The sequence below is a fragment of the Nothobranchius furzeri genome, chromosome 2 (assembly GCF_043380555.1).
Source record: "Nothobranchius furzeri strain GRZ-AD chromosome 2, NfurGRZ-RIMD1, whole genome shotgun sequence".
In the NCBI taxonomy this organism is placed as follows: domain Eukaryota; kingdom Metazoa; phylum Chordata; class Actinopteri; order Cyprinodontiformes; family Nothobranchiidae; genus Nothobranchius; species Nothobranchius furzeri.
The window spans coordinates 75,269,167-75,294,438 of record NC_091742.1 but is presented as its reverse complement, the minus strand read 5'-3'; the positions used below and the strand labels follow the sequence as shown (position 1 = coordinate 75,294,438).

General features: G+C 40.5%; 1 protein-coding gene across 3 annotated transcripts in view; it reads left to right on the top strand.

The window, feature by feature from the left end:
• Positions 1–19,142, top strand: part of LOC107377028 (phosphofurin acidic cluster sorting protein 1) — a 106,278-nt gene extending 87,136 nt beyond the window's left edge. For 2 of the 3 annotated variants that reach the window (XM_015946396.3, XM_054747477.2), the window contains 18 exons: positions 369–446; positions 5,641–5,700; positions 6,911–7,071; positions 12,595–12,688; positions 13,337–13,420; positions 13,495–13,625; positions 15,994–16,132; positions 16,412–16,516; positions 16,606–16,712; positions 17,292–17,446; positions 17,530–17,640; positions 17,722–17,824; positions 17,908–17,950; positions 18,022–18,064; positions 18,139–18,280; positions 18,355–18,593; positions 18,684–18,803; positions 18,883–19,142. In XM_015946396.3, coding sequence (XP_015801882.1) covers positions 369–446; positions 5,641–5,700; positions 6,911–7,071; positions 12,595–12,688; positions 13,337–13,420; positions 13,495–13,625; positions 15,994–16,132; positions 16,412–16,516; positions 16,606–16,712; positions 17,292–17,446; positions 17,530–17,640; positions 17,722–17,824; positions 17,908–17,950; positions 18,022–18,064; positions 18,139–18,280; positions 18,355–18,593; positions 18,684–18,803; positions 18,883–19,001 — 2,034 coding nt within the window. In that variant the 3' untranslated portion in view covers positions 19,002–19,142. The remainder of the gene's footprint in view (positions 1–368; positions 447–5,640; positions 5,701–6,910; positions 7,072–12,594; positions 12,689–13,336; positions 13,421–13,494; positions 13,626–15,993; positions 16,133–16,411; positions 16,517–16,605; positions 16,713–17,291; positions 17,447–17,529; positions 17,641–17,721; positions 17,825–17,907; positions 17,951–18,021; positions 18,065–18,138; positions 18,281–18,354; positions 18,594–18,683; positions 18,804–18,882) is intronic. The other variant, XM_015946398.3, reaches the window with a different exon arrangement.
• Positions 19,143–25,272: the final 6,130 nt, after the last annotated feature.

The window sequence follows — 25,272 nt, the reverse complement described above, 5'->3', positions numbered from 1 at the left end:
ACAGGGAGCAAATTCCATTTCTATTTCACTTCTTATTTGTGCTTAGGCTCCGCCCTCAGCAGGGGTGGGGTGGGGGGGGGGGTCATGTCATGGTGGCACTGACCCACCCTGCAATCCCTCTAGAACCGCCCCTGTTAAGAACAGCAGTTTCCTTTTCTTATTTGTGGGGACTCTTGAAATACAAAATGACACTTATTTGAATTTATGAAGAATATTCCCATAACATGTAACTTAAATGTAAACTTTTAGTCTTTTTCTTGGATTTTTGTTTCTATAGGAATACCCTTTAAAATACGTTTTTAGTAAATGATCTCCTCTTATTTTCCTTTATTCTTTCTCCTTATTCTTGTCCTGTCTGTTTCTCCTAGTATCTGTATGACGAAGACGAGGAGGTGAGGAAGAAGAAGCCGAGGCGTAAGCTCCCTCCCAACGCCTCCATCGTCAGAGTAAGAATGTCGAACGGCCTCGCTCGTCTCACCGAGCCCCTGCTTCTCGTTTCCCTCCTCGTCTCTTGCTTGTTTTGTCTCTAAAGCAATTTGTGGCTAACCCCATTTGGGCCGTAGCTCTTTGAAACAAATTGGATTTGACTGGATTCCACGATTCCTCCGTTCTGTCTGCCTTCTCACCCGATCTCGGATCTGCTCCCTCCTCTTTATGGTTTATTTATAAGTTCTCTCTACATGTTATTATGACCAATTTTCTGCAAAGAGAGGAATGATAAACATCTGGAATAATAGCGCCTGAGGTTGTTGTTTAGCTAGAATTTAATATGATGTTGATGCAAATTAACACTAAAAAGTTAGAGAAACTCTGGAAACATTCCTGCTATGTGAGCTGTGGAAAAGGGTTTCGGGTGTGTGTGTGCGTGTGCGTGTGTAAGAAGGAGAGGAGAAAGTGAGCGTGTGTGTGAGTACGTGTCAGCAGGGGATTATTAATGGAGCCCTCCTGTGGAGCTCACACACGATAACCACCTGCACTGGTGCAGGTGGAAAACGCACACGTGTTGCATAAGAGAACACACTCTGCTTTCATTACAACAAACCCTCTGTTCTCTGAAGTGCACACTCACACACACTTACACACTCTGGTCGGCCCTCAGTTCATTACAAAGATGATACAAGTGTTTTTAAGCTGGACATTTGTGGATCCTTTAAAAACCTTAAATTCGATTTTCCATAATTCAGGCCAAAAAAATCCTTAGAAATCACAAGTAATCCTTAAATCAAGAGTCTAAAGGTCTTAAAAATGCCACAGACGCAATAAACAAGAATGCTTTTTTTATTTGAAACTCACTAAAGTATTTTGTGAAATGATATTTTTGCTTTTTTTCATTTGAGACTGGTATGAAAGAACCTTCATTCATTCAGGTGTGTGTGGGAGGTGGCTATTTTCAGGTAGTGGGGGCGTGAGCCACGGAGAAGTGCAGGTTTAGTGGTACTGCATTGTTTGTAGAAAAGACATGTACTTTCATTCTCTGTAGATCAATTGTCTTGATGTTTGTGTTATTTTTCAGCACTTTCAGTTTTAATGAAGGTCTGGACTGAACTTTTTGTAAGGTAGTCATGCCCCTTTCTTGTTTCTATAATGTAAGGTCCTCAATTTGAAAATGGCCTTAAAATGTCTTATAATATTGCTTCCTTAATGCAGTTTTTTGTCAGTCAACCACACTGCAGAGTTGTGAGAACGGGTCCAGACCCTTAAGCAGCATTTTACTGGGCTGCAGCTGGTGCACAGAAATAAAAAATGTGTAAAAAGGACAAAATTTCTCTCTAAATAAAAGTAATAGAATTAGCAAAGTAATCCTTAAAGCTGCTTTCCAGAGTTTTCCCCTTTCAGAAATGATGTATGAGTTTTCAGAAATCCGTAAAAGTGATTATCTTATCATGTACTGTGATAAAATGTAAGCAATACGTCATTTTTTTCTTGCTAAGCACACCCCCTGCCCCGCAGAGCTCCATTCAATAGTAAACTGAAGGCCGACCAGAACTAACCAATAGCGTTAGACTACTGCTTATTTGCTTCAAATTTAAGGAATACTCGGTTGATGCAGAGTTGATTAACTTTTCATGGACAAGTAAGTCTCTAAAATATAAATATATGAAAACACAACATGACATGAGAATAATACTTGTAAAACAGCGTGTTTTAGCTCTGTTTATCCGCTAAGAAGCACATTTATAAACAGAAACGTGACGTCGCGATCTTAAACAGAGGAATAGACTTTTTTGTGTGATATGCTTGTCAGCCACTAGATGGTGCCATCAGATTAGAGAAATACTCCGGAAAGAAGCTTTAAGTACAACTTTTCTTTATCTGTACTTGAGTCTTTTTTATTAAGGCCTACTTTATACCTTTACTCTGCTACATTTTCTAAAACATTTGAAAAGTAAAAGTACATTAATTTGCATTTTGTTCTACTCCCACCCACCCCTGGTCCAATGTAGACCAACAGCACACTCCCTTGTCCACACCAGATTGCAGTTCCAAAGGTGATAGTACTGTCATTTGAAATCCAACATACACGTGGTAGTTATTTATTATTCTTAAGTACAGTAGAAATTGCATACTTTAATACTTTTACTTATGTTGGGGTAATTAGGAGCGAGTAATTAGTAATTAATTAATTACTTTTGTATTCTTCAATAAATTCTGTAAATATGGGAATATTTACCGATGTATTAATGAATTAAGATACTCTTTAGGTATCCCGGAGCACCATCCCTTTAATTAGAAAGGGAAATGAATCCAAAACTCTTATCAGTCTATCAAAAAGATGTGAATCCTAGGAGCAGAAATTTCAACCAACACAAAAAAAGTCTCTTGAGGCAAAATCTGAATTTTATAACATTTAATTAAACAAGGAGATTAATAATGCAAAACAATTTGATATAATTGGAGATGTGTGTGTGTGTGTAATGGAGGATGTCCCCACAAACACTAAAAACACGTAGGAGTGTGTGTGTGTGTGTGTGAATGATTGCTTCGTCCTCCCAGAGCACTAAAAACATGTACGTGTGTGTGTGTGTGTGAGATGGAGGATGTATGAATGGGGCTTTGTTTTCCCAGGTGTGTGGGGAGTGTGTGTGTCTGATAAGGCTGGAGGATGTGTGTGTGGTTTTTCTTCTCTTTCAGATGCAGGCAAAGGAATTAGACTTAGTGACTTAAAATCATCACAGTAAAACTTAACTTTAACGCTTCAAAAGTTGACAAAACACTTCAGAAAGATTGATAAACAACAAAGGTCACTCATAAATTAACATCTGACAGTTTAAACAGCCTGGCCACAGCTGGAAACTATTTAAAGATATTAACGATGACAAATAAACAGTTTACTCTCTACTAAATAACCCTGTGAGCAGATTTTGATACGGAAGAAGAGAAAAACCGTCTGATAATTTGAAGCAAGTCATGCGGTCGACTGCTTATCTTGGTCTAGAAGAGACGAGAAAAGGTAAAAGTTTAAATGAAATAAAACTTGCAGGAGCAAAAACCTCTCTGAGCGAAGGCAAGGCGTCCCTTGTGAAGTTCGCTGGTCAGATGTGATTTACGCTTCTCCTCCCACGAGTGTCTCTCCACGGGCTGGACACAGAAAGAGCAAAGTTTCTTTTGTGCTGAGTTTGATAACTTACAACGTCTCCGTGAGCTTGATGGTTTTGGAGTTGCTTTTCCAGCGGCTCAGTGTTCGCACTCTTCAGCCTCCAGGCCTCGTGTGTGCTTGAGTTGAATGGAGCTGTAGCAAGCAGTGTGTCCTTTACACCAGTGCAAGTGGTACACAAGAACAGTTAAGTTTCGTTTTTCGTTGAAACTTATAGTTTTTGAGCTGGTTGTTGTGGTGACGTCATCACCTTGCTTCCCTATGCAAAGCATCATGGGAAATGAAGTGTCTCTGGTGCTGATGTTATTATCTGCTTTTTCAGAGCAATTTAAGCACAGTCTTTTTGGAGAAAATCACTGCATAGTAATTTCCTCATGAGGGCAGACCCTCAACACTTAAGTCAAAGTTTCTTGGATACTTCCACTTGTGCAGAAGTTTTTTTTTCTGCCTTAATCTGTATGTTTACTTAAGTAAAAAAAAAATCAAGTACATCTTACCCCACTGCTAAATCTGATTCCATTTAGCTTTTGTGAGTCAAAAAGTGTGAGAAATACTAAGTTTTGATTGATCTGAGAAAAAAATTACATTAAGAATTCGGAGACCAACAAAGTTACAAATGAAACGAGGATAAGGTGCTAACAAATTTGGAAAACAAATTAGCTTAAAACATTTTTTCATGCCTCGTATCAACGTTATTGCATAGTATAGTTATAGATATGTTGTGGAGATTCAAAAAATATAATAAAGTTGTTCTCTCTTACATTTGTCTATAAACCTCCACCAAGAACAGGTTTCGGACCAAAAGCAACCACTGGACCATCTGGTTGTTGGTCTTGCTGAACCGCCACACTTCCACACTTCCCTGGGTCCTCGACTCACCACACACTCACTTATTTAGCAACAGAACACCACTGGTGTGAGAGGTTCTTCTTTCATTAATATCAGAGAAGGAGAAACAGCCGACTAATACCACTTCAACTTTAGGACAAACTACCAGAGTCTCAAAAAGAAAAACACCATCTGAAGTCACAGATAACAAAAGATGTTTAGACCCAGAAAACAGCCACTGGTGTTTTGCGCTCTCTTGTTTACTCCGGCATCGGGGTTTCCGGTTCCAGCAGAAGTGTCTCGGGGAAGATACTCGAGGATAGGTCTGAGTGTTCCATTACCGTGTTTGTCTTCAAAACCTAGCCTGTTTTGTAGCTTCACTATAACGGCTTTAGGATTCTTTGTGACTTTGTTGCAACAAGAAAATTTGCATGAATGTTGTGCAGATTTTGCATATTTGGTATATGCTAGGTTCCGATTCAGTTAAGAGTTCAACAATAAAATTGATTTTCCAGGATTCTTACATCATTTTATAGTTTGATTTACTGTTAAAACTTTACTGAACCTATGTTGCTTTGTAGTCCCTCCTCCTAAAGCACAGTTATTGTTACCATGGACACCTGTAGCTGTCATTCACCTAAAAGCTCTACTAACCTACATAACAGCAAAAGAGCAAACAGGAACAACTCAAAGACTCATTAATCAGCTAAGAGGCTACATATTAAGCCTTATGAGACCAAAACTTGGCTTTATAACATCAACTTAATTTGTTTTCATGAAAATGTTTTGTCATTTAAATAAATTTGGACCATCATAAATAACCCCCCTCAGAGAGACAGAATGCAAAAGATCTGAAGAATAATCCTTTTTGGAAATCAACAAGATGCTGAGTCACTCTTACTAAACATTACACATCTGTTTTTGGAAGTGGCTTTGCGTGTTACTTTGCAGTAATACTGACTGACATCCGAGATTAAAACTGTCTACTTGATAAGCTAGATTTGCGCATTTTCTGCTTTAATGAACTAAGACACGTAAATGACTTCATAAATCCCGTTCCTCCTCCTGATGCTGTCTCCAGTAACCGCTGCTGTTTTGACTCATCAAGCATGAAAAGGGAGCGTAAAGATTGCAGATATATCTTCCTGCTGTCCGCTCCCTGTTGTCTGAACATCGACTATAAATCCTCAGTGTGTTCTTTTCTTCTTCCCCTGCAGCAACCCAACATCAAACAGAAGTTTGTTGCTTTGCTGAAAAGATTTAAAGTCACTGACGAGGTATGTTTTCATTCATTTATACCTTTTGGCCCGTATTTTGGTTTCCTTAGTCCACCTTTGTTTTGTTTTTGCAAAGCTCCAGTTTGATTAAAAGGTTATTTGGAGTCTGGTGAGTGGCAGAGAGTATACATTAAAAAATACATACCATAAATATGCTTGATATGAGTTACTGAGCCTTTCCACCGGACTCATAAGCATCATGTAACGTCTGTGTAATGTCTGTGTAACATCTGTGTAACGTACGTGTAATTTCTATTTAACGTTCATGTAACATCCGTGTAATGCCTGCGTAACGTCTGTGTAACGCCTGTGTAACATCCGTGTAATGCCTGTGTAACGCCCATGAAACGTCCATGTAATGCCTGTGTAACGTTCGTGAAACGTCCATGTAATGCCTGTGTAACGTTCGTGAAACATCCATGTAATGCCTGTGTAACCTCTGTGGAACTCCTGTGTAACGCCCTTGTCCGTGGAACTCCTGTGTAACGCCTGCGTAACATTCGTTAAACGTCCGTGTAACGCCTGTGTAACATCCGTGTAATGCCTGTGTAACATCCGTGTAATGCCTGTGTAATGCCCATGAAACATCCATTCAATGCCTGTGTAACGTTCGTGAAACGTCCATGCAATGCCTGTGTAACGTTCGTGAAACGTCCTTGTAATGCCTGTGTAACATCCGTGGAACTCCTGTATAACCCCTGTGTAACATCTGTGTAATGTCCGTGGAATGCCTGTGTTACGTCCGTGTAACGTCCGTGTAACTTGTTGGAAGCGAACTCCCGGGTTTGCTGCCTACTCATCCAGTGGAAATTCTGGGTTAGGTGCCACTTTTCAAAGGTCAAACAGACAATAAGAGGGAATGATATCTTGTTTGTAGTCGGAAAGTCTGAAGAAAATTCTGCACTCCCGTTTTTACAATAGACAGGTGACTTAAATAATATGTAATTTATTCCACTGTTCTACATCCATGACACCCAGTGGAGCCTTTCAGGTTCATTTGATGTTAACAGGAGGAGCTGTAGCGTTTCATATTTGGGATTGACACATTACGCTAATGGGAGGTTATTACTGCTCACTCAGTGTGTTGACACGTTTTTACTGCGTTTCTGTTTGTGAACATAAAGGACAGAGTGAGTAAAATACACTAAACACGGAAACTCAACGTGTCTTCTTTTATTTATTTTATGCCTGTCTCCTGTCTGTGGTGCAGGTTGGCTTCGGCCTGGAGCACGTGTCCAGGGAGCAGATTCAGGAGGTGGAGGAGGACCTGGATGAGCTGTACGACAGCCTGGAGATGTATAACCCCAGTGACAGTGGGCCGGAGATGGAGGAGACCGACAGCATCCTCAGCACACCCAAACCCAAACTGAGGTAACACACACACACACACAAACACACACACACACACAACACACACACACACACACACAACACACACATCTGAGATCCTCTTTAGAGCAATCAAGTACGCTTCAGTCTAAACCACACAGGAGCTCCTGGAACTAATCAGAGCTCCATCTAGTGGTCAAAACATTTCTCTGCTGCCTACTTTACAATCATTTATTATTTGTTTTTAATCCTAAAACTAAAAGTGACACAAACTGTTTTTTTTTCCAACTTCAGAGTTTATGTTTATCTCATTAAAAGAGATTAAATCTGTATTTTTCTTATGAGATGAATATAAACAGTCCAAGGTTAAAATAAAATAAGAAATAAGTGATTCTGCAATCTTGTTACTTGTATGTGATCTTGGTTTTATTATTCTCACTTTGACTTTTGCCTCCTAAAATACACTAGAGCCTTATTTCTAGCTTTTCTGCATCTAATACATGCTATACCCAATCCAAATACTCTTTATTTATAAAGCACCTTAAAAAGTCAGAGGATAAAAGTGCTTTACATTAATTTATGCTACAAACAGTATGGATGTTTGAAAGAATTCTCACAATTTAAAAAAGATATCAGGGAAGAAAACACATAAGGCAGCCTACAACATGGGTAAAAGCAGCACAACAGAATAAAATACACTCAAAAACACAAAACTTATAAAAAATAGAAACTGAGTAAAAAAACACTATAATGAGTTAAAGTGCTAAAAATAAACTGCTAAAATCTACATCTAATTTGATATTAAAATCCAAGGTGAAAAGAGGTGATTTAAGTAAATTAGTTTTAATTTGTGTGTAGGGTTTGGTAAATCGAGTGCTTTAAGAGCTCAATATATATTACCTCTACTTATGACCAATAAGCTGTGATACTCTATTTAAATATAGAATGTCAACCCTGCTTGGTCTTTACGGTGTTTAATCAGAAGATTCTAGGATTCTTTATTTATCAGGGGATTGTACACACTTCGTTTTGATTCAGAAAAGAGTCAGGTTTATAAAAGTAAGAATTTATTTTACCAACAATTAAAACATGACAAGTTAACTAACATTTACTGTGATGCAGAGGTGGAAAGTAACGAATTACATTTACTCACGCTACTGTAATTGAGTAGCTTTTTTGTAAATTTATACTTTTTAAGTCGTTTTTAAAATCTGTACTTTTACTTTTACTTGAGTAAGTTTTTTTAAAAAGAATTGTAATTCGCTACATTTTAAATCATATCCGTTACTGAGTAAAAATAAATTGTAGGCTTAATAAATTAAAAATAGTACGTGTAGCAGCGTCGGAACAGAAAGAGAGACCTGCATGAGCGCCACGTCTAAACCGGGGAGGGGGGCTACACGCTTTATGATGAGGACAAACAGCCATTTTTACCACAGTTTTGCTCAAAAACATCAGTTCAGTCCCTGTGATCCACTCGCTGTTTACCTCCTCTCTCCCTCCTCTCCTGTGGGTTGGAACCCGCACCTTCGCGCACCGGTGTGACGTCATCAGAATTCTGCTCGGTTCGGCAACCAGACTCGGTTCCGTGTGTGAAATGTGTTTCCCTACCGCGCACGGAAGCGGCAAAATTACGTTTAGCGCTCCTAAGAAGTCGATTATCAGCGCTCTGCTCATAAAACAGAAGACCTGCAAGCCTCTGTGAGTTAATCCTGATAGTGTTCAGGTGTAAACATTGTGCTCCATCCCTGTGTTTGAACTCAGAAGTTGCTTCTTGATGCCACAGATATGTGATGATTTAGCTTGTTTCTTTTTTTTACTCCAGAATAAGAGATTAAAGTATTACTAAAGCAGTTCAGTGTAGTTAAATTAGTCATTGAAAAGATTCTAACATGCTGTGTGTGTGTGTGTGTGTGTGTGTGTGTGTGTGTGTGTGTGTGTGTGTGTGTGTGTGTGTGTGTGTGTGTGTGTGTGTGTAGGACTGCATAAGACAGCATGGCTTCATCAAATCCATGCATCCTATATCTTGGCTGAAGTAATGGCTCAGGAAAATAACTTGTATTTAATAAACAATGATGTCTCTGCAGTGTTTATGATAATGTTTTATCTTATATTGGACCTATCTTTGGTCTGGGAGGTGTAACTTATCATGATGCAAGCCTTTTAAAACATGTTAAAGTGTTACAAGAGGAGATAAATGCATGAATTTGAAGTTCATATTTGGAGACCAACCTTCACAGTTTGGAGGCTCACGCTGGTGAGGAGACACCATTAGTTCTATAACACCTGGGCTCCCAAGGCCTGTTCTGACAGGATGTACGTTACGGGACCCTTAAGGATTCCAGTTGGATGATTGGAGGATTATTTAGGAGGATTGGGATGAACAAACTGGTTTCAGTGGTGAAGGGTTAAAGGTATTGGCTCGGCATTAAAATTGTAGAAATGCAAAATAACTACACTTTATTATCTATATAAACATGTACTGGGTCCAGTTTTTTATTTTATTAAGGACTTTTGTCATAAATCATTACAGAAAATCCAAATCCTCTCCTCCAGACAGTGAAGAACTGTGTTTCGCATACGTCACTCCAGCACGTAAAACAAGCTAGCTGCTGATGCTAATATTTTTAATCACTGTTATTTGTTTACTTTCATGCTCCTAATTATTACGTAAAATTGCGTTTACAGCTGCAGCAAAAGGTCTGAGCCATGTGACTGTGTCCTACACGCATTTTTAAATAACAGGTCTGATCTAAAATAATAACCTACATCTATAAATCCATCTAGAACCTCACCGCTACTTCTGGACTCTAGACGAGTCCCGTTAGCATGACTGCAGCAAAACTAACCGTGTTCGCTCCGGTAAGGAAAGATCAAGTCCTTTGGGAAAGCTACGACACACACACACACACGCACGCACGCATGCACTCACACACACACACACACACACACACACACACACACACACACACACACACACACACACACACAGATATAATCTAAAAGATGATCTCTATATTTCAACATTAGAACCTCCATGACATCCTGGATTAGTGCAAACAACGAGTTGAGCTAAGGAGTTACTCCAGCATCAGGAAGATTTATTCTGGTAAATTGTCGGTTAAATATTTTCCAGACTTATGTCAATAAATACACACAGCAGTAAAACTGTAGATTACTGAACTATATTGGGACACATGATGGAGCTAAAACCAGCTGAAAACTTGTCAGCTTAGAGCTTCCAGTGGAGCACTGAAATGAAATATTTAAGAAAAGTAAACTAACTGTACCGATTTTGGTTCTGAAGATGAACAGAATCCTCCTCTATGTCCAAATCAGGTCGCAGTTCTTCTGAGTCAAACGGTCTAAAACATGTCTGCACCTCTGGTAGTGATATCCAGCTGGCGGGGTCGGAGTTCGGTTGAACTTCTCCAGTAATCTAACATCCGTTCTCGTCGCCGTATCCCAGAGAAAAAACAAATCTGATGGACTAGTAGAGGCTTCAGAAGCTACATCTGATTGATGACACAATATTCTCTGCTATAACGCTAACGCAGAAACAGCGGAGCCAGGCGTTGTTTACTACAGCTGTTTCAGCAGAGCTCCATGTGAAACGTCACCAGCTGCCCAGGGCTTAGACCGGAAGTTATTTTCTGTTTTTCCTACGCCAGTCACAAACATCAGATTTTCTTACAATTCCAGCCGTCAAAATCCAAAAACCTTTTTCATCTGAGATTTTAATACACATTTACACACGCTGTTTAAACAAATTTTGCCTCTGGCCGATATCTTTAAATGAGTGAGTGAACCCACTACCAAAGATGAACTCTGCTAACTTTAAAAATCAGCTGCTCTAAATAAGCATTCAGGGAAAAGTCATGGGCTTGTGACTATAACCTAATTTATGTTACTAGTTTGCAGTGTAACTGCCTTTGTACTTCAATATGCATATTTGTTCATTTAATTAAAAAAACGGCCACTTTGACATTTATACCCCATTGTCTTTTTTTAACTATTCAGAAGAGCCCGTCCTTGCACAGTCAAAAAAGTAACTAAGTAACTTTTACTCTGACTACATTTGAAATAAGCTACTTTTTACTTTTACTTGAGTACATTTTGAGGCAGGTAATTTTACTTGTAATTGAGTAAAATTTCATGAAAGTAATTATACTTGTACTTAAGTACAACATTTTAGTACTCTTTCCACCTCTGCTGTGATGGATGCAACTAGATGTGATGTATGAACCTATGTATGAATGCAATGTTAATCAGAACTTCCATATCTAGGAGTTCTGGATGTAAAAGAATTTGGTTTGCGTTAAGCTATGAAGTTGATTATTATCAAAACACATCAGACGCTATCTGTGTGTCTACTTCACCCACTTTCGGAGACCCTCTTAGTGGATCCGAAGGTCAGGGAGGTCGGATGACCTCTGGCACCGAAGGTCCAGTAGATTGACCACAGGGTTAGGGTTAGGTCACTAACCCTAACCCTCTAGAACTGAGGAATCAGTAGAGTAACCTGGTTTTAATGTCCTCATGTTATGATTTGTGTAGCCAACCAGAGGTTGACAAGTTTGAGGAATATTGCCAAGAATCTCAGAAACACGCCTTCCTTGATACCGGACGCTCTGATCTGGGTAAAAGACTATTTAATTTAATTAATAAAGTATTTTTGAATTGAATTGAATTGAATTATGTGTCAAGAGTTCAATTTAACCTTACTTTGATCTGTGTGAGTGCAAATGGTGATGACCTTGTCATAAAAACATGCAGACACATATTTCAATCTCTGTAATCATAACTTAACATTCATTTCAAACTTTAATTATTGAGCACAGATTAATGAAACATTTAATTACATTATAATTATTATAAGTAGCAACAAATAAACGTTTATTTAATGATTATCTAGCATATAAGTTGTAGAAGTTCATATCTGATTTAGGAAATCCGGGCTGCGAGTGTGCCTTATATGGAGGCATGAAGAATCCTGAAAGATTGGACCTTGAGAAGAGAACGTTACTGTTGACATTTCGTTATCTGTGTTCAGAGCTGGTGGGTTGAAGGCAGGTTGATTTAAAGGGGACACACGCAGTCTCGTGTCTCCTTTTTGACCAGATGTTGAATGGTCAAACTGTACCTAAAAACTGACCATTGCTGGATGTTACATGTGTAATAATGATCTAATTGTATCTGTTCATGGCCTCCTGAGCAACCTCTGTTTGGGGGGGGAACGGGATTGATAGGCTAACGGGTAGTCTAGACCAACATGGTGGTCTTAATTATATTTACCTTTGATTTCCACATGATAACTGCATAATGTAAAATGACAATGATGTAAAGGTTTATACTTACATTTGGAGCTTTTTTGACAGAAGCACTACATTATAGTCAACCTAGCTGTTAGCTAATCAATCGTACAGCACATGAACTCTCGTTTCTCCAAACAAAGGCCGTTCACGAACAGGTAACAGAGTAATTACTTGTAGCACGTGAATCAATGAAAAGACACTTTTCATGTTCTAACTAGTGACTTCTGTTGTCTTTGGGGTTTTTTTCCAGGCCGTTTTTTGAGGGAATGTCTCAGTCCAGCTCGCAGACAGAGATTGGCAGTCTGAACAGCAAAGGCAGTTTGGGCCGAGACACTTTCAGTCCGGTGAGTGGCTCTGACTCACATCTCCATCTGGGATTACTCATCTCGAATGACGTTCTATCATAAAACCTGCTACAGCCTACAGAAAACTTTTAAATATGTCCACTGCGTTTAAAAAGAGTCCTGAGGAAAGCAACATTTGTGACCAACGCTGGATTAAAAGCACAATAATCTTAAACAATCTAGCGTAAACTGAAGGGCTTTCTATTCACATATTAGCAAACAGCTGCAGAAACTGCCTCAGATGTGACTTTGCATTGATGTGATAAAAATCCATTTCTAAAGCTGGTTTCAAATGCAGATCATCTAGAAATGCTCAATTCTAATGTTTGTTTAATGGGAGCAGGAATCTAATAACTGTCTGAGGGTCCCCATCTGCTGAATCAAAAGGGTTTAATCTGCCTGAGTTGAAAGGATGTCTGCATCTCTTTGTTGCATTAGAGCAGCTTCAGTTTCTCCTTTTATTGTGACTGAAATAAGCTTTTAGCCCCGTGAATAAAGAAAAGACTGCTTTCACTAAACAAGCTGTAAGAGCATGCTCTTGAAGATCCTGGATGAGTTTACAGGTTGATAATGATATTGTTCCTCCGATGCAGAGTGCTGTAGTTGGTTTTGTTACTGAATCTCATTGCATCTCCCTGGTCCTCCCAGCAGGGGGAGCAGCCTCCTCTAGAGAAGATGAAGCCGTCCCGCAGCCGAAACCTGGACGACATCCCATCTGAGACGGACACGCTGGTACATACTTCACATCCGTCTCTAAAGTATTTGTTGCCATCTGTGCTGTAAGTGAGACAGATTTCTGCTCATAGGAGTTGACGGATCAGGAGCTGTTTGCCGAGGTGGGCCCTTGCATCACGGTGTCTGTGGCTGAGAAACCCCGTACTCCCCTGACGCCCATGAAGAGCGGGAAAAATGAAATTCAGCCCTTGGCGTCACCAAGGTAACAAATAAATCAGATTAATAAAACCTTGTCCAGAGGATCACAGTGCCGGGAGACAGTTTAGTAGCTCATTAGTAGCTAACTATTATTAGCAATACAAGTCAATAGCAGTCTTTTACTTGCAACTCTTTGGGAAAAAATTATGAACCTTTTGTGTGACTGAATTAGTAATAGTTTATTTCTGCAGTTGTCAGCTCAGGAGAAAAAAGGAACGTCAGTTTTATCATCATTTAACTGAATGAAGTTTATGGAAAACCAGTTATTGACCTCCCGAGAGACAATCCTGGAATGACTGAATTGATATAAGGGGATTCAAAGCCAGATAGATATGGCAGTCATCAGCATAGATGTTGAAGTTGATGTTAAATTTTGCTAAAACATAACCCAGGGGGACCATTTACAGCAAGAAATCTAAAGTTCTCAGAATTGAGCCTTGTGGAACACCTCGGGGAAGAGGCAGAGAGGGTGAGGAGCGCTCGTTGATGTTCAGCACTTTGGTCAGCTGTCATGTTAATAAATAAAAATGAATGAATGAATGTTGTTTTAAAAGGTGTTAAACAAATAAACTTGGAATGGTATCGTCACTTTTTATACCTTTTTATACCTGCCATATTGGATTTTGAAATCAGGGTTTGTCAGGAACCTCCAACGTTCCAAAGACTGTTCTTCTGCCACACCATTAACAATTTCATAGAAATAATCCATTTGTATGAATTTCATTGCCATTACCAACAATCCCAATGGCTCTGTGTCGGAACATCGCCGCAAAGAAAATAAAAACTCACAAACATACAAAACATTCAGAAAAGAGACCTAAAAATCACCAGAAAAAGACTAAAACTGACTTAAAAATACATAAAACAATTATGAGATGAACAAAATAACTGATCTGGTCCTTAACCCTCTAATTACCAACCTGTCGCCGCAGACGGGATTGGACATGCGCACTTCTCATTACCATAATTCCTGAACGTTCAAGATATCTGTAAAATTCCAAAAGTGCTGAAAAGATTAAAAATGGGGCTTTTCGTGCATATACAATACATTACGGTAGCCACCGGGATTCCCTGTCTTGAGCTCAACGAATCACAACACAGATTCAGAGACGTGCTGAGTTTGTCATCCAAAATGCTTCGTTTTATAACTTTTGAATGACTGATCAGATTCAAAAATTTCCAACGGTTTCTAAAAGTACATAAAAGCAGCTTTCCAACGATCTATAGCAAGAAGCAATCAAAGTTACGGAAAATATCGCTACGAGGGGAAATCCTGCTGTACAGCCTGATTGAAACGGAGCGCAGCGCCACGGTGAAAGCAGATAACGGAACGGGGAAGCTAATTAGCATAAAAAGCCGGCATGAAATTATGGAAATGCCTCAAAGAAAATCAACACGATCTATTAGGTGTCCCAGAAGACTTATATCTGAAGACAGTGACCACGAAGAAGGACAGATTTCCAGTGAACCAGGGTATGAATGTTTGTTCAGTCTTTAATTTTTTTTTATTTGAACAACCCTCAACTATTTGCTAAATAAATAAAAACGTCTGAAAGTTCACAAAAATAAAAGGCCTTAAAAACCGCTAAAAAAGATACCAAGGTTCACACTTTTTAAGAATAGATGCATTACTGTTTATAAAGTTTAAATTGTTCTTTCCAAATTGTTTGCCCAAGTCATTTTGAAGTTCCTGTTCAGTAATAAATGTAAAAAATTCAAATCAGTTTTTTGCTTTTTTCACTTTTAAGCTGATTTTTTAAATGCTTTAATAGAAATAAATTCTAAATACAAACCATACACTGAAAGCTGAGGTTGTTCTGAAAAGAGAAGAGTTACACACACGTTGCACTTTTTATTACAATTTTACAGCCATAAGATTAAAAAAACAGGCGGCCTTGTTATAATTATGGTCATAAGAGGGTTAAAAGGACCCAAAAAGAGCTCTAAAATGTTCTCGACAGGTAACAAAATCAGCAAAATGAGACAAATTTACATTAAACTGATAAAAAATGATCACAAGACTAATGGTACAAGAGACGACGTGACTAAAATGTGTCTAAGCTTCTCCAAAATGCTCATCAGATCAACTGGTTCTCTGTCTTGTTTCCATGGAAACAGTCGTTCTGTTTTGTAGGTGCTCCATTGGAAATGGCATCAAAAATTAGTTTGATGAGGGTGAGGACTCAGACTGTGAATGTCCTGTCGCTAACGTGTGCTTTGCTTTAGTATCTCATTTCCTTTTTACCGCGTGATCGTCTGTCCGTGTCGAGCTTAACCAGTCCTGAGTCATGTGACGAGTCAGCTGCTAACTTACTGCTCAGGAATTACGTTCTTTGCAGTTTGGTTGAATTTGTGTCTCCCCTCGACCCCAGGCTGGAGGGAGGCCACACACCCCGGCAGAAGCGCGGCAGCATCACCCCCATGAAGGAGAGACAGCTGTCCAAACCCCTCAGCGAACGCACCAACAGCTCCGACTCGGAGAGATCCCCCGAGCTGGGACACAGCACGCCGGTACGCCGCCGCCCAAATCACATTTAGACTCGGAACCTTTACTTTCCAGGATCTTTTCATCTGAGCACACACAAAAAACCTGTAGCTCCCGCTGAGGGGTTCACGTATAAAAACACCTCCTCCTGTTTACTTCGGTCTCTAAAGAGAGTTCGTTAATGTAGCATCGCTCGCAGCTCAGACATGAATTATGTATGTGCAGATGAGTCATCTGATGAGTGGATGCCTTCCTGTGTGCGTGTGTGTGTGTGCATGCGTGCTTGTGTGCGTACGTGTGTGTAGGCTCTGAGGAAAGCTGTGTACGATCAGCTGAACCAGATTTTGTTGTCTGACTCAGCGCTCCCTGAGAGCCTCATCCTGGTGAACAGCATCGACTGGCAGGGACAGGTGAGCCTCATCTTGATACCTTGTTCCAGAAGCAGGTCGTATTGTTTTCATTTTTATATATATTGTGTGTGTGTGTGTGTGTGTTTCAGTATGTGGGGGAGCAGCTCCAAGGACAGAGACACCCCGTGGTCTGCACGTGTTCCACCGCTGAGATCCAGGCGGTGCTTTCTGCTCTGCTCACACGCATACAGAAATTGTGAGTTTAGCCTCAAATCTAAAAACACACATTTCTGCTGTGTTTACTGGTTTTCTCTGTATTATTATTTTCAAACTGTCCTCTTTGACTTCTGGACTTATTACAAAAGAGGATAAGGGGCACTGAAAAGAAAAAAAGAAAAAGAAATATTTTCATCTTTAATCTTCTGGCATTGATCTCGGAAATGTGTTTTCCCATAATTAACTTTTTTTCCTCAGAATTCTGACTTTAGTCTCAGAATTTTAATTTTAGTCACAGAATTCCAAGTTTATTTTCAGAATTTTGACTTTGATCTCATAAATCTGATGTTTGTCTCAGAATTCTGACTTTAATTTAAAAATTCTGACTTTATGCTCAGAGTTTTGACTTTGGTCTCAGAATTATGACGTCTGACTAGTCTCAGAAATCAAAAAAATCCTCATTTTTTTCTGTTCAGTGGCTCTAATACTCTTCTGTATTCTTAAATTCCTTTTTTTATTCAATGTTAATTTTTCCAAACGTACATCTTTTGAAACAGATTATGTAACATTTTCTCTAAATTGAGTAAAATCCAGTTACATCCTTTCTCTCTCTGCTCAGCTGTAACTGTAACTCGTCCATGCCCCGCCCTGTGAAGGTGGTTGCCGTCGGCAGCCAGAGTTACCTGGGAGCCATCCTGCAGTTTTTCGTCACCCAGCTGGCCAATAAGACGTCCGACTGGCTCAACCACATGCGCTTCCTGGTGGTGCCTCTGGGTGAGGACGCTTTCTGTTTCCATGGAGATAAATTGGCTTTTCCTTCTTCCCCTCTGTTTTTATGCGTTTCCTGTCCCTATCAGGCTCCCATCCTGTTGCCAAGCACCTCGGAGCCCTTGACAACCGCTACAGCTCCTCGTTTCTGGACGGATCGTGGAGAGACGTGTTCAGCCGCTCTGAGCCACCTCAGACAGGTGTGGCTTGTTAGGGCGACACACGGCTTCTCCGCCTCCTGGAGCTCAGTGCTGATTCTTGTTTTTCTCTCATCTGCTCAGACCAGCTGGACGTAGCTGGAAGGATCAACCAGTACATTAACGGAGCTTCAGTTACACATCAGCTACCAATCGCTGAGGCCATGCTCACCTGTAAACACAGGACGTGAGTTCAGATGCTGCAGACACGAACTCCAACACAACACCGGCTCGCATCAATAACATCTGTTGGCTTTTTTCTTCTTCCAGGAGAGAAGAAGACTCCTATCAGAAGTTTATTCCTTTTATTGGGGTGAGGTTCTGTCCACTCAAAGAAATTCTTTTAACATCATCCTCATTCTGACGTGACCTGTTGTTTTTCAGGTGGTGAAGGTCGGTCTCATCGAGTCGGGCTCTTCTCCAACAGGTGAGTCTCTAACGAGAGGTCCATCAGAGCACTGATAACACCCGATAAACCTCCTGATGTTCTCTGTTCCTCAGGAGATGCAGAGGAAGGAGTGGGAGTTAGCCTGGCTGTCCCCTCCACGTCTCCGCCGTCCCACGGCTCCCCCACGGGGATGATCAAAGAGGCAGCCACACCCCCTTCCTCCCCCTCTATGGGTAGCGCCCTGACTGTGCAAGGGTAAAACCACATACCACAAATGGAGGTCTAGATGGGAGGGAAGAGGTCATTCCTTAAATGTTTCGTGTCTTCAGGAGTCCCAGTGTGTCCCACGGCGTGGATGCCATTGGTCTCCAAGTGGACTACTGGCTGGCCTCGCTTGCCGAGAAGCGGCGGGAGGGTGAGCGGCGTGACACCAGCTGCAAGAACACACTGAAGAGCGCTTTCCGCTCGCTGCAGGTCAGCAGGCTGCCAGGAGGGGGCAGCAGCGATCCACAGACACAAGTCAGCACCATGGCCATGACCGTGGTCACCAAGGAAAAGAACAAGAAAGGTGAGGTCATCTATAGTTCAAGGCGTTGAAATGTTTTACCTCCTCTCACACTCATTCTTGTTTTTGCCACTCTGACTGCCCTCCCATCAGTTCCCACCATCTTCCTGGGAAAGAAACCCAAAGAGAAGGACGTGGACTCCAAGAGCCAGGTCATCGAGGGCATCAGCCGACTCATCTGCTCCGCCAAGCAGCAGCAGACCTTCCTGAAAGGTGACCTGAACGCCACCCACGCTCTTGTTTTTGTCGTTCCCCCTCCCTCGTTCACCACCCGCTGTGTTTTTCTCTCCAGTGTCCATAGACGGCGTCGAGTGGAACGACGTCAAGTTCTTCCAGCTGGCGGCGCAGTGGCCCACCCACGTCAAATACCTACCTGTTGGACTATTCGGCTACAGCAAGCCCCCGTCGTAGGGCTGAGCTTTCACCCTGACCTGTCGCCGTCCCGTCACTACTTTGCACACAGATCTCGCTTGATTCAGCATCAAGCGAGCAGCCGGACCATTTCCTCCATTAAACCCACTAAAACCAGTCTTATTTCTCTGCTAGGGAGGAGGAGTGGTGATCAGGTCCAGCACTCTTTACTAGTCACTTTAATGCTCCCTTTTGTGTGTGTGCATGCACACGTGAATGTACAGTGTGTGTGTGTGTGTGTGTGTGTGTGTGTTCACAGAGAAATCCCAGCACAAGTTCATCAGCCGACTCGTTTATGTTTCCGTTCTAAGGAATGCAACAGCTATCCACGCCCGCTAGTGTCCATCCAGATTTTTTCCAGCCCTGCAGACACCCGATCCACACATAACAGATACACACCAATGATGAGTCAGCAGAAAAAAGCAGTATGGACGATGCAAGGTCATCACCTGCTCACTAAATAATGAAAGCTGCAGAACAAACCCCTCAAAATGCACTCACAGATGTTTTTTTAAGTCTTCAATCTAGCAGTTTTAAACAGATCTCTCTGTACTAAATGAAATCTGAATGTTGAATAAATAACATTAAAAAAAAATAAAAAAATTTAAAGGGGAAGCATAACTTTTTGTGAAAACAGTCCAACTTTCACTTTATTTAGCTGTTCTGTGATGCTCCGTGTGTGTTAACGTATCAGATTTGGAGCTGGAATTAATGTGCTTTTTTTTTTTCAATCGCTATGCACGTCTGAACACACACTGGTGATAGCAGCTCGTAAAGTGTTATTTAACCCTCATAAAAGAGGCTAAATATGCAACTCTTAACAAAACGCATGTTTATAATAGTAGTGACCACACCCCACCTCCCTTACAAAAGCACAGTCACCAGTTGTTTATTTATTTATTTTTTTTATTATTATTTTTTTTTTTTTTCAAAAATTATTTTTATGAGCAGAAAAGTTTAAAAAAATAAAGACTTCCCTATAATTTAGTTATTATGTGCAGATCTACTTCATGGTTTCTCTAAAATGTTGTGAAGTGACCCGTGTGTGTACTGTTAGAGCTAACAGTGTGTGTGTGTGTGTGTGTGTGTGTGGTGATTATCAATATCCCTGATTGGTGATTGTTTCAGATTTAGGGCTGCAGGGGTTCCTGTTGTAGCTTGACACAAGGCAAGAGCTCTTTTTTTAATGAAGAATTATAGTCATTTTATTGGAGAAAATTGATCAAATTCCAACATTTTTCCAGATACTACAATACTCAGAACTTCTGTGCGTCTCTGCCTTGTGTCGTCTACATCGCAAGGCCCTTTTTCAACACTGAAGTATTAGAAAAACTTGCTTTCAACAGTGTTAATGCAAGCTTCTTGGTTTTCCTGTGTTGATGTTACAGTGTCACAGTTGTGATGTCAGCAGCCCCGATACACCCGGGTGTCAACAAGGGACAAAAGCTGATTTTTTTAATATTTCCAGATGTTTGAATGTACATCATTAGTTTACATGCGCTTTTCAGTGAGTAAAAATGTTGGTTATGTTGAAAAGGCTCATCCTTACTGACAGGTTATTAAACAAATCGCCTAAAATGAAAGTTCAGATCTTTTAAAGTGACTTTCGTTTTAAATATTATTAATAGTGTTTGAACAGCTTCAGTTTGGAGAGACCAGGATTAGTTGCTTAACAAGCTAACGGCTAATCATGTCAGCACCAAACAATCTAGAAATATATCTGCAGATTTGTAAATGGTGTTAATTTCACATTTACGTCGATTCATTTAAAAGTATCTGCAGCAGATAATACTGGTGGTGCTAACCAATGTTAGCACCTTCATTTCAACATGTAGCTAACGCTTCAGGGCTGCGAGATCAGCTGATTAACAAGCTCAAAGCAAATCACAGTTTAGCCAAACAATCTCAAAAGTATCTGCAATTTTTTAAATGACGTCAATTTTACTTAGAATAGATATATTTATGTGGATTAATTTAAATGTGTTTGCAGTAGAAATTAGCGATGATGCCGGCTAGTTTTAGCACCTTCAGTTCAACATGTAGCTAACACTTATGAGCTGGGGTTTCAAATGTCAGAGTAGACAGCAATGTGAAATTTAAAGTGATGGTTCGTAACATTAGCATGAGATTGGAATAATTTAAATAAACAGAATTCTACCTTGTAACAGGTTTCACTGTGACTAGCTGTTAGCTTGTCAATCCAACTGGAACTAACCTGTTTCTTACTACATGTGATTCACAAACCTTCCATTGAAATATCTAAAAACTGGTTTGTGGATTGATGTTACTCATAAAATACTGAAGGTTTTGTTCCTAAAAGAATTTTGAACTGAACAACGTTCTGTGTCCCCGTGTAGTGATTTGCGTGTACTAGTTTTGTTTAAACGAAAGCCTTGGGTCTGTGAGACATTTTATTATTGTTTCAAATAAATTCAGGTTCATTACATAAGTTTTCACAAAGAAAGATGAAAAGCCTAGCTTAGTGTGATTGCTCTAATAAGGAGTCAGATTTTCCACTCTGGATACCAAATTAGAGCTAAAACAAAAACGGAACCGTCTCAGTTTTGTATAGCACCACTCTGATCATGTCAAATGTGACTATGTGCAGATATTTCTGATCAAATTCACAATTAAGATTTTAAAAAGACTCTGCATGGTTCTCCCATTGACTCTACTGCCCCGAGTGGCCACAAAATAATAGTGATGTGGTTGTAATAAGCCTGCAAGTGTCACTAGACAGAACTAATGATTATTCACCAAAACATCAACAAAAAAAAAAGTTTTAGTAGCTTTTGCCTAATTATTCACCCCTTTATCTGTAGTAACTGGCCAGTTCTTTTGTACGAGTTATTTATCATTTGGTGATTTGATCAAAAATAGGATCATTTGGAATGAAAAACCTTCAGTGTTATTTTGTTATCAAGATAAAATAAATTAGGATTAAATTTTACATGTAGTTATTACTTTGAAAAGGGTGTGCGTGTGTGTGTGTGTGTGTGTGTGTGTGTATGTTTGGGGGGGGGGGGGGGGGGCTCAAAACACAACAAATAGGGTGATTTTGGTCCCAAAAGTGTTCTAATCTTGTTATTTCAGTGAAACGCCTTTTGTCAACTGTCCAATGTCTCTACTGTCCTCTTGGAGACGCTGGTTGTTCTGTGCAAGTCTTTGACCTTCTACGTGTTTTCCTTTGGAAGTGGCCCTCTGTGTCTACCTGTGTTTGTGACAGTGGTTCCTCTGTCTGTGGTTAGAGATTAGAAGCTGTTTGGTCCATCAATAATCTCAGTGAGTGGTCAACAGTGTCTTCTCTTTCTGCCGTCTTCAGATTTGGCCTCTGTTGGTAATCCAGTCTTTTTACCTGGCTTCCACAAGCTCGCCTTCCTGAAAACACACCTTGTGTCCTCATTGCTTGTAAATTGGCCGTCAAACTGAGTTTACGTGTTCATGTGGATTATTTCTGCCTGATGAGGTTTTTGCTGGGAGCAGAACGTCCTGAGCTTGTGGATTTGTGAAAAGTATTTTGCACATTCCATTTTTCTTCAACAGTTTTATTTTTTTATTTTTTGCCTTCTGCCTATAACAATTAGAGTAAACTATGATGCTTGTACATATCAGACTAGTGATGTTGTATTCTAGGTTTGTTTTTCTTACTTTGACATGTTTGATAGTACTGCTTTTTTCATGATTGCGTCTGTCAGTTGGAACAGATGTGGAGTGACAGTTAAAGTGGTCATTGTTTCATTAGTTTTTTTTTTAAATAAAGATATTCCTGATTTGTAGCACTGTTTTTTTAAAGAAGAGAAAAAGATGACAAAACAAGTGGATAGTAAAATTATAATGTAAAGTATTCATACAAAGTTATCAAAGAACAAAACCTTCCATGATAAATAGAAATGGGCAACTACAGATGAAAGTAATAAAATACACATTTAAAAAGGAAGTCTGCAAAATCTTTTGCATCTCTTTGTGCTGCCACGTGGGTTTGGTCTCCTTCTATAAACCCTCAGTTTCTGTCAGTTGTTTGGCGTTTGGATTTATGTGCCTAAAACAAGCCATTTTGAAAAGTCCCCATTTGTGATGTCACAAGCGGGGAAATTGGCAAAGAACTCTCTCACCTCTCCGGGCTGGAGGACCAGCTGCTCTACTCTGAGCATCTCCCTGATCAGGGGATAGGTGTAGGCATGGCCAGCAATAGCTGGTTTTCTGAAAGTGACAGAGCCCTGAAACGGCTCATTCTGGAAGGCACTAAAAATCAGTCCATCCAACCATTTTCAGCCGCTTTTTGGGAGTTGGGTCATGAGGGCAGTAGCCTAAAGCAGGGAGGCCCAGACTTCCCTCTTCCCAGCCACTTGGGCAAGATCCCCTAGGGGAATCCCAAGACATTCCCTGGCCACAAAGATGGCCCTAACCCAAGAAACATCATGTCCCAGTTCAACCCTTGGGTCTCCTCTTGGTTAGACGTGCCTGAAAAACCTCACCAGGAAGCATCCTGACTAGATGCCCAAGCCACCTCAACTGGCTTCTCTCGATGTGGAGGAGCAGCGGGTCTACTCCAAGACCCTCCCGAATGACGGGAGTTTCTCACCCTCTAAGGGAGAGCCCAGCCATTCTGCACAGAAAAATAATTTCGGCTGCTTGTATCCGCCGTCTCGTTCATTCGGTGACTACCTGTGACCATAGGTGAGGAAAGGAAGGTAGATCGACCAGTTAATGGAGAGCTTCACGTTCTGGCTCAGCTCTCCCTTCACAACGACAGACCCGTACAACGCCCACATCACTGCAGATGCAGCACCAATCCAACTGTCAATCTCACACTCCAGTTTTTCCTCACTCGTGAACAAGACCCTGAGTTACTTAAACTCCACCACTTGAGGCAGGACCTCATCCCTGACCCGGAGAAGGCATTCTACCCTTTTCTGACTCGATACCATGGTCTCAGATTTAGAGGAGCTGATTCTCATCCCAGCTGCTTCACACTCGGCTGCGAACCGCTCCAGCAAAAGCCGGAGCTCACATTCTGATGAAGCCAACAAGACCACATCATCTGCAAAAAGCAGATACCTGATCTTCAGGCCACCAAAACGGATGCCCTCCACACCTTGGCTGCACCTAGAAATCCTGTCCATAAAGGTTATGAACAGAATTGGTGACAAAGGGCAGCGTTGGTGGAGTCCAACTCTCACTGGGAATGAGCTCGACTTACTGCAATGCGGACCAAGCTCTGACACCAGTCATACGGGGACCTAACAGCCCGTATCAGAGGGCCTGGTACCCCATACTCCTGGAGTACCCGCCACAGGGAACACAGTCGAACACCTTCTCTAAATCCAGTTGGAACACACCCTGCGGCCCCCCTTTTTAAATGTTTTTTGACTACCTCAGTGGCCGCTGCCTCAGAGATTGGGGAGTCCAAGCCAAAGTCCCTAGCCTCCACTTCCTCACAGGAAAACGTGCCAGTGGGATTGAGAAGGTCTTCAAAGTACACCGCCCACCGATCCATGGATCAGTGGTACTGAAAGTGAAAAAGAAAACTGCTGCTAATTTCAGAGGAAACTTCATAAATGAGTTTGGAAAAGACCATAAGACTGTATTATCTTTTTTAAGCCATAATGAATCTCCTTGTTTGTTTGGGTTGACATTTAAGCCACTTTTATACAGACTTTAAAAGACATTAATACTAAATACTAACTGGACACAGTTACAAACATTTAGCAATTTTTATTACAATTTTACAGCCATAAAACTACAAAAGTACCAGGTGGCCCAGTTCTAATTATGGTCATAAGAGTGTTAAGACAAGTATACTGCAAATGTTTGATCAGCAGTTCCCTTAAACTAAATGTGTAGTCTTGAGATTATTTCCAAAACCAAATAAGGCTTAAAAATATTACAAGTATGTAATTAAAATGAAAGCTAATAATAATAGCAGTTACTGAATGAAAACATAGTGAAATTCAAGCTTGCGTTTTCATTTATCTCTGGAAATATCCATCGAAATGTTGAAAAATGAATAAAATGATGCCTGGTGTTTGAAAGATATTGGCGACTTTGTAATATATAACCATAAAAATCGGGTCTAAAATGCATGGGAGCGGATCTGGGCAACGACATCTTAGACGCTGTTTCCTTCTGCATTTCCTGATTAGTCACAAACAATTACAAAAATTTTTACCATAAAATGTTGTTTGACAGATTTACCTCTTCGCTCATTGCCAGTGATGAAACTGAGTCTGGTGTACTTGTCATTTTGCTGGAAGTTGCACTCCCAGGGATT